This window comes from Netta rufina (genome assembly GCF_964035555.1).
Source record: "Netta rufina genome assembly, chromosome: 3".
Taxonomy (NCBI): domain Eukaryota; kingdom Metazoa; phylum Chordata; class Aves; order Anseriformes; family Anatidae; genus Netta; species Netta rufina.
The window spans coordinates 83,431,242-83,440,564 of NC_140125.1; the positions used below are offsets into that span (position 1 = coordinate 83,431,242).

The 9,323-nt window shown below is 37.6% G+C and overlaps 1 protein-coding gene across 1 annotated transcript in view; it reads left to right on the forward strand.

The window, feature by feature from the left end:
- The first annotated feature begins 578 nt into the window (after positions 1–578).
- Positions 579–9,323, forward strand: part of ENPP3 (ectonucleotide pyrophosphatase/phosphodiesterase 3) — a 41,830-nt gene continuing 33,085 nt past the window's right edge. The window contains exons 1-5 of the mRNA XM_084284685.1: positions 579–699; positions 3,828–3,906; positions 6,420–6,542; positions 7,620–7,745; positions 9,197–9,257. Coding sequence (XP_084140811.1) covers positions 583–699; positions 3,828–3,906; positions 6,420–6,542; positions 7,620–7,745; positions 9,197–9,257 — 506 coding nt within the window. The 5' untranslated portion in view covers positions 579–582. The remainder of the gene's footprint in view (positions 700–3,827; positions 3,907–6,419; positions 6,543–7,619; positions 7,746–9,196; positions 9,258–9,323) is intronic.

The window sequence follows — 9,323 nt, forward strand, 5'->3', positions numbered from 1 at the left end:
CTACCACTACTGGAAAAAAAAAAAAAAGTGTAGCAGACTGAAAGAAGTCTATGACAAAAATGGATTGAAATTAAATGGGAGGAATCCCCTGGTGCTAAATAAGGGAAGGGAACTCAAAACATAGATGTAACACAGAGCAGAAGGTAACCATCTACTTAGGTATTGGTTTTGTTTAAGGTATTTAACAGAATCACAAATACTTTCTTTGAAGTCAAGAAATACTCTGGATGACAGGCAAATAGTTGAGTAGTCAAATTTGTGTAGTTTTTGCAAGTTATTGCTTAGCAACATATTATTCCTAATCTGCAGTTTATCTAATGCCATCTTTATCTTGAAATGTGGCAGAACAGTTCTCTCTACATGAGAGAACTTTTCAGCCTTTGACCTTGCTGAGTAGTTTTCCTGCTTACTTTGGCTTCCTGCAAACCTATCACCAATGTAAAAGCTAAAACCTCATTAAAAACCTTTGAGCAAAGCACACACACACACTTGAAGCAAAAGCAGCCTCTTAGCTGCAGCTAACCCAGCTGGGGAGCCAAAGGAGCACAGCATACACACAGCTGAGAGGCAGACCTCAGCAAAATGAATCGTCACAATGAACTAGACATGCATGAAGGCAGACGTTTGGATGATGTGATGTTACAACCATCACAGTATGTGAAGAAAAAAACACTCCAGAAATACAAGATAATCTGTGCTGTAAGTAGGCACTGTTCTTCAGGGCTGCTACTCTTTTTTTTTCCTTTCAGAACTGTAGAAACTTTACAATTTTCAAATCTGCAGGCTTTTTACTAGTTTTGTTGTATTAATGTAATGATTCAAGGTAGCTTGGTAATTGATACCTAAAGTTCTATAGTACTAAGGCACTAATTTCTCTGGCAGATTTCTAAAGTTCTTGTGGTACTTATCCAACAGTTTAACACTGTCAAATATATATATACATATATATATACATATATGTTTATATATATATTTCCTGGCAAGTAATTAGACTTTTGCTATGATAAACTGACAGATCTTTTGCACAGCAAAGACAGTGCTTCAGTATGTTATTTTATTAATTTGTTTGTGGCCAATGTATCCCCAGTTCCTTTTTGCTTATTCTTTTGTGTCTTTGGATTTGTCATTAATAAAAAGAGTATGTAGGCAATGCATTGATGAAAAACACTCCCGAAGCAAGGTATAGGAAAAGATGAATGAACCATTTCATCCTGTATTGTCATTCTCACGTCTCAAATGCCGTGTCAAGTCTTTCCTTCTTCCCCAGGGCTTTAAGAGTCATTCAGCTACCTTGTAGATAAGAATGTGGGTTTTTTTTGTTTTGTTTTGTTTTGTTTTTGTTTTTTCCCCTACATTTTTGAAATCTTTTGTTAGAACTGATACACATTTTAGGTTTCTGCTTCTGACCATAAATGAAACAAATATTAAAGGTGTATATATATTTATACATACATGTACATATATGTGTATGTGTGTGTTTATACAAGCTCTCGCATCTAGAATTGGAATTTACTGAAAATGACAGGATGACAGGTACTGATTTTCAAAAGACTAAAAACTTAATTTTGAAAACAGCTCTATGAAAAAGAGAGGCAGGTTGTGATATTCTTCAGCGTTATGTCATCAGAACAATTTCACGTAATGCAAGTTCCTATTTAATGCTGCATTATGCAAGTATTGCATAAAATATAGGAGAAATATTGGAAATGGAGAAAAAAAAAAAGAGAAGTGAAAATAACAGACATTGTTTTCCTTAAGTCATCAGTAAAAATAATTTAATCGAGACAGAGTGTAAGAAGAATGCTTAATCAGGAAGGAAAGTAAACAGTACTTTCCAAAGGTACTTAGAAGAGTAAACTGAGAAGTTTAAGTATCATAAAACATTTGTTTTTCCAAATGCAATGGTTTTCAAATGCTTGCCTTTATAAGAAACAAAATCTCAGTATTGGAGGTGTCAGCTGTTAATATTCTACACCACTGATTTATGCTTTTGAGAAACTACATGAAACTACTACTATTTGCTTGGTAAGTTTTTTCCTGAAAGATCAGGTGGAGAATTGTGTACTCAGTGAGTAGTTACACTACCTAGAAGGTCCACACTATCAGAGGAGAGTCAGAGAATATGCATTAGGGACAACTGTTTTATGAATAAGAAGCCCTAGTCATGAATTTAGACATAGAAGTTAGCAGTAGAAAGTCTGAGGATTTGAACAGGTGCTACTGATGTTATTTTACCTTAAGGATCACTGTCCCAAAATCAAGGGCCTTTGTGTAAATTTGGTAATAAAATGCAATACGTTGTGTCTATACCTTTTAAACATGAGTTTTTGGTTTTTACTTCAGCTCTCTAATGACTTGAAGCAGTGAGAACATTTAGTTGCTGTAGTAGCTATCCTTTAAACTTAGTATTATCTGTTTACTTCAATTACAAATAAAAATTTGTAATTATAAACTGTAAGTTTGTAAGAAAATGGAGGGTAAAATGGAGAGTGAACTTTTAGATGAAGGTTGCAAGCCCTGGGGATTGATCTCATCTGTGCTCAGGAAACAAAACCAATTACAGTACACTGGAAGAATTGTGCTCCCGGTCCAGAAAGAGGCAGGTGTTCTAGCCCAGATGCGACTGCTAATTCTCAGTCCTGCTTGACTGGATGTGACATTAAACCTTCACATCTGGGGTCTCCCTTTAAGAGACTCTTCTGCCACTTTGGTCAATCCTACCAATTCGTGCTTTTCCCACCAGTCTCTTTTACCCATTTCTCTCACCGATTGCATTTCCATTCCTACTGCTGGGGTATTTCTCCTGTCCGAAAACAAGGGAGTGAGCAGCAGGGAGCAAGTAAGGTTGATCTTCCCAGTCTTCAGGTAGGAATGATGTGCATTTAGGCTGTGTCCTGGAGTGGAGCTGCAAAGTGTACACCTACCCCTCACCTGAGAACAGGGCAGCACTCTCTGCTGCTGCCACTTGGTGAAATGTTGGGGCAAGATGGGCAGTAACGAAGAACCCAGGGTGCTTCCCTAGAGGCTCTATTACAGTAATGCAAAGTATGAGGGTAAGCTGCTCTTATTTCTACTCTGTTTTGAATCTCGATGTTTGCTAGTGCCTGATGGTTGCCGGAAGTGGCGGGAAACAGAATTAGGCTTTGAAACAAAAGCAGGAAGTAAGCTGGATTGTTTTATGGTTCTTTTCTCTGACATTTTCCTTTCTGTTACTGCCTTAGTAAAAAATGGATATGCTGCAATACAGAGGGTTGTCATTTTTCACTGTGCCTTTTAGCCAGCACATCTAGAGTGTCTGTTAAGCTGATGAAGGTTTCCTCAGCTCTTTCCCAGTCTTCCAACCATTATACAACTTTCTATTATGTGTTTTCCTTGGGCTGCTTGTTCATTTCCTGTTTTCTCTAACCTCACTAATACAATGTCTTACTCATTAAAAGAAACTGGCTAGTGGATGAAAACTTGAAACGTGCAGCCTCAGTCCAGCCGAGTTTTTTAAAAAAACCCTGTGGGCATTTTAGGAAAGTACAGAATCTATAAAACAGGCTTTGGAGTTGAGAAAGGTGGGGATTTCCTTCTCTTTACAAAGCTTAAGAATTTGCAAAACAGGTGAATACAGTCATTGCTTTCTACTATCTTTTCCCTATCAAAGAATTCCTTGATTACAAGATAGGATCAGCCATAGGTTAAAAGTGCAGTATTTAGGCGTTGCCTTACAAACAGTTCACAAGATTATTATTTCTGTGCCTCCCATGCCATATAGTTAATCCTAATAAATGTAACAGTTTATCACAATTATGAACTTTAATTTTTGTGTATTTGTGTGACAGTTTCTGCTAGTTGCTTTGGTGGTTGTGTCACTGGGACTAGGTTTGGGACTTGGACTAAACCGTGGAGCCCAGGAGCAAGGTATGTTTATGATACTTCCAGTATAATTAAGCTACATCTGCTAAAGGCCTTCAGCAAACCCTCTTTTATAAAGTATAAATGTTCTGTGACAACCTGCCATATACGAAAATAAAGTTCTTGCATTTTTCAAGTTGGATTGTATAAAATCTGTACACATAATTATACCTGAAAACATATGCTAAACCACTGAACATCTTGCTTCTCAATCTAGAAGTGTTAAACCTAGTTCACAACAGCTTTGGAATTTTTATCTTGATAATATTTTTAGAAAATTTGAGATAGGACATTCTTATTATATATAAGACATTGCAATTATTTCAGCAATGTGTATTGTAGAAGAGATGTCATTGGACCACATTCACGATTCGTAGTTCAGGTGCATTTGGCATAGTTCAGGTGGCTAAAACTGATCATGAATTTTCTGTGAAATTGTCAATTTCTGTAAATCTGTGGTAAAAAAGAAAAAAAAAAGTATAATGCTTTGAATTTGTGGAATATTATTTTTTAATTTGAAAAAATGGAATAGCATGTTGATGTCAGGGTCAATCAGGATCAGAACAAATAAACATCCCATGGTGAGTTATAACACCTCACTTAGAATCAAAACAATAATAATCTCATACTGGAGGCATTCAAGGAAGCACGGTATCTTTCTCACTCCTAATCAATATATATCAGACATATGTACCTACATCAACTCTTTACTTGTTCAGTCCTAGCAGGATGAAACGGAGTTATAATTACTGTTTGATGGCACATGTGTTGTATTACAACTTTCTGTGTAAAATAGGGAGATACCTACCACATGAGTCTTTAATGACATTTACCTGAGGAACTTGATCATAGTTGTGGAAAGTGAATGGAAGGTGAAAGATGGCACTGAAAGAAAATTTTTGTGTCTCTGACTGCAAATGTTGCAGAGCAATCCTAAAAAGGGACTGCCAAACTTTATTTGCTACCTTTATAACCAGATCTACTTAAGAAAGATGAAGTAACATTGTGAAGTATGAAGCAACATACTAACTTAACAGAACTCACACAGTTTTGTAAATCTTGTGAAGAAATTAGAGGTATGGATTGCAGATTGTACGAACAGTTCTGTTTCAGAAAAAGAAAAAGTTTCATATTTCTTCTGACAAAGACTCACCATGTATATTCTATATCATTTTAACTCAGATAGACTATCTGAACAACTTGATTGTTCTAAAGCCAATGGATAGAGGGAAAATTAAATAAAATACTTTAGAGACTAAAAATGAAGAAAAAATGATTGCATATGTTTATAAACATCTGTGAAAAATCACAGCTTTTCCTTAGCAGAACATGGCCTAGATATGGAATGCAACCTTTTATTACATGTTTCCATTTTTATTTTTCTTTTCACAGATTCATTTTTGCTCATTACATATTTGTTATTCTAATTATTTGCCTAGCTTTCTTGAATGAATGATTATTGGTATTGTATGCACATAAAGAGCAAAGTACAACCTGTGAACTTTCTACATGTGAAACAAGCTGACTAATGTGAAGAAAAAAAAAAAAAAAAAAAAGCAATCTTAGCTCATAGCTCCATATCCATACATAGTGAATATTAAAGCCTGATTTTTGTAGGCAGTCCACCTTGCAGAAGCGTGAACCGTTTGGAAAGCATAATAGGATACCCATCGCAATATAACTGTGGCTAGATGAGAACACTAGGAATGTAGGTGCTCAGGCTGGTTCAGACCGTACTTCTACAGTACAGAGACTGCAGACACAAGGCTCACTGTGGTTTGTGTGGAGCTGCAGGTGATGTTTGGAGAGTTGGAGTTGCCCTTGGATGTCCCAGAGGCAGGGAGCAAGAGCTGAAGGTATCAGAGCTGTGGTGAGGAACTGCATGTCTCCATTTCCTGTGCAGGGCCCTTTATGTGGTCCCTTTTATTTCTTTGGGTCAAAACCATCAAACCTGCAGTTTTTTAAGGCACTTCTTGATGATTAGGTGGGAGAGATGTGGTCAGGCCAAGGAGTGCACCAATAAGCCCTGCCCAGCACTCTGGGCCTCCCCCCACCACCCGGGACCCAGGGCACCATTTCAGCCTGGGGACTGTCAGCCCTGGCCCAGATGAGGCTGCTGCAGAGCCCTCAGGGAGCCCCTGACCCACACCCAGGGTGGGTGTTGCTCTTCTCTCAGCATCCTGAATCCAGAAACAAGCAGAGGAGACACCAGTGGGAGGGTGGGATACCTGGGCATTGCCTCTCTGGGGAGAAGTGCAGCAGAAACAGCTATGCCAGAAGTCCCGGGTGAGCACACGAAAAATAAAACCCAGGACCTTCAGCATCCAGAGGACCTCTTATGACTCTCATGTTGCTTGGTCTAACCTGTGCACTAGCGGCTGCAGTGGAAAATGATTTGGGAAATTGGTTTGGAAAATTAATCACCTTTCTTTACATGTCCATGATCCATTCATCTGATGTGGCTGGGACAGGACTGTTTTGCAGCCTGGTCATTGAGATCCCTTTCCTTCTCTTTGCAGTCAGCTGCAGACACAAATGTGATGAGCCCTATCGGAAAGAGGTGGCAGGCTGTCAGTGTGACAGTGGGTGCAAAGAGCGTCAAGACTGCTGCTGGGATTATGAAGATGCCTGTGTGGAGCCAAGTATGGTCTTGAGCAGTCCGTGCTCATTGGTTTCTATTCTGTTCTGTTTTATTGCATAGTACTAATTGGAAAAAGATCAGTTCTTGTATTTACACTGATATACAGAAGGCCCTCTTGCCATGCTGGGAAAAGGTTTTGGGCTTTGCTATGCCATATATTGACTTGGGGAGGGAGGAAGCCAGTGGTGTTGAGTTTCAGGTTGTTAGAGTGCCTAGCATGAAACCTTTCCACCTCTTTCTCAAATTATATCCTCATCTTTTTTCTTATGAAGAGACATGCTTTTTAGGCAAAAATATTAATTGAAGCAATTTTTATGGACTTCATGTATAGCACAGTGCAATGCAGCAGTGCACAGCACAGCAGCACAGAACAGCCAACTCTTTTGAAGATAACCAGAGCATTTGTAGTGCACGTTTCCTGGTCCAGATGAAGTTATGGACGAGTGTGAATGAAATGACAGGTTTTCTTTGACTAGGGGTCTGAAACAATGCCTGTGCACCAGAACTTTTTGTCCTTTTGAAAATTAATGGGAGTTCCTGTAAAGTATATCGTTGACCTTATGTAGGCTTGGGGATTACTTGTGAATTAATGGAATCAGAGGATTGCAATGTTCTTCCCGGAAATTTATTTCCGCTTTGAGTCCAGATTCTTCTCCAGTTAGTCCCTATGCTGTCTTGGCAGCAGTTCAGTTTTTCTTCATCCTTATCACTTTCTGCCTGCTTTTGCCCTTAGACCCTTAGATCCCTTAGATCTTTTCCTATCTGCTGGGAATTAAGCACAAGAGAAAGAAAAAAAAAAAAAAAAAAAAAAGATCTCTTGCCTTCTTTCATATTAATTAATTTATTTATTTATGAAGGGTGGAAGGCATTGAACAAGATGACTTTGGTAACATCTTTCTAAAATGAATTATTCTATGATTTGATGTTACCATTCAACGGCAGCAACATGTTATGTGTTTCTATGCGTTAAATGTGTTGAATTTTCCTCTTACATGAAACTTTTAAAGTAAATCAAGTAGGACATATAAATACTTGTTTAACAAAAGCTTTATAGTAATCTTTTTCTTACATTTTTCAGCCCGATCTTGGAGATGCACTAATTTCCGTTGTGGTGAGAAAAGGCTACCTGGAAGTTACTGTTCTTGTTCTGATGACTGTTTGCAGAATAAAGACTGCTGTGTAAATTACAACAGCATTTGCAAAGGTAAATCAGAAGTCAGAAGGATTTTATGCAAATGTTCCTGTGAAATAAATGTTTGCTCAAACATTAGAAATATAAAGGTCGATACATTTGTTTCTCAAGGTTAGATTCTTATAGTTACATCTTGGAAGATGAAGATGTTTTGAGGTGAAGCTTTTGGTGTTTTTGACTAGGAAGAAGAAGATTTCTGGAGAGAAGTGTGAGAACTGTCATTCATAAGAAAGAGTGTTCTGAATACTGCAGCAGTATCCCGAATGTGGTTTTGTGTTTGTGTTTTTTTTTGTTTGTTTTTTTCCAAAAAATAGTTGGAGACATGGTTCCAGCTTCAAATTCCATGGAATCTGAAGTACTTATAGTAGTAGTAATGAGCCTAATTAAAACTTTCCCTTTCTTTTTAATAGAAATTAATTTATAGAATGAGTTTCGTTTGTTTTACTTATTTTGAATGTTGTTCATACTTAATTGCTTTATACAGACTCTGTCTAAACATAACATCATTAGTAAAATCAGATTACAGATATGATATCTGAAGAGTATACTGGTGACTTAAAACATGTTATCTGTTATTAGAACTCCTGTATATTGTGAGGTGGCTGAGATTGAAGTCAAGTTCTGCAATATTATATTTGTCACCTAAATGCAAATGGAAGCTAAAAACAGTCAAGAGTTTGGCTAGATGCTAATTTGTTTGAGCAGAGAGTACTGACCTAATTAAGATCAGTGTACATCCCCACCTCTGGCTGCTTATTAGGATAGGAGTTTTCTGTGGTAAGCCAAGAACTCTAACAGCCACTGCTTCTTTTTTCTTTCTTTCTTTTTTTCCTTCCTTTCATGATTTTCTTACTTCTTCTTTTATTTCCCTTATTTCTTCCAAAGGGATGGGCAGATCATTATCATAAATGAGTGAATGTGAAATGTGAAGCAGGTGTAGGTTCAAGGGAGAACAGAAAGACCTGGACGTCAGAAGCTGTGGCCAACAAGGGAAGACTGAAGGAGTTTGGATTCTTTACGGGGGGGGGGGGAATTAAAACAAAAGCTAAAGGAAGTCCTGGCAGCCATCACTAAGTGTATAAGTGGAATTTGCAGAAAAAGAAGGAAGTATTCCAGTGTGGATCCTGGATACAGTTAAATGTTACTCATTTAGAGCCAGATAAAAATTAGGCTAAGCTTTCATAGTCATTTCTCCTCCATTGTATTTACTTGTTTGGGTAGTATGTGTGTTCTGTTTTTAGCTTACAGCTGTAAGCATTAGTCCTTTCAGTGTCTAAAGGCCTAATAGCTTGTGCAAAATAATATATAAGCTATTTTTAGACCTACTTTTCTATAATTCTGTATTGAAACAAAAAGTCTCAGAAAGAGCTCTAAAAAGGTCAACCAAGAAACTTCTTTGTTGTACAATTTGTTGTTTGTATTACTTTGTGATGCTAACTCAGTATTTTATTTTGTCATTTTAGGTGAAACACCTTGGGTAGAAGAACCATGTACACCACTTGAAACTCCTCAGTGTCCAGCTGGGTAGGATAAAGTTTCTCTTTCCTTTCCTTTCCTTTCCTTTCCTTTCCTTTCCTTTCCTTTCCTTTC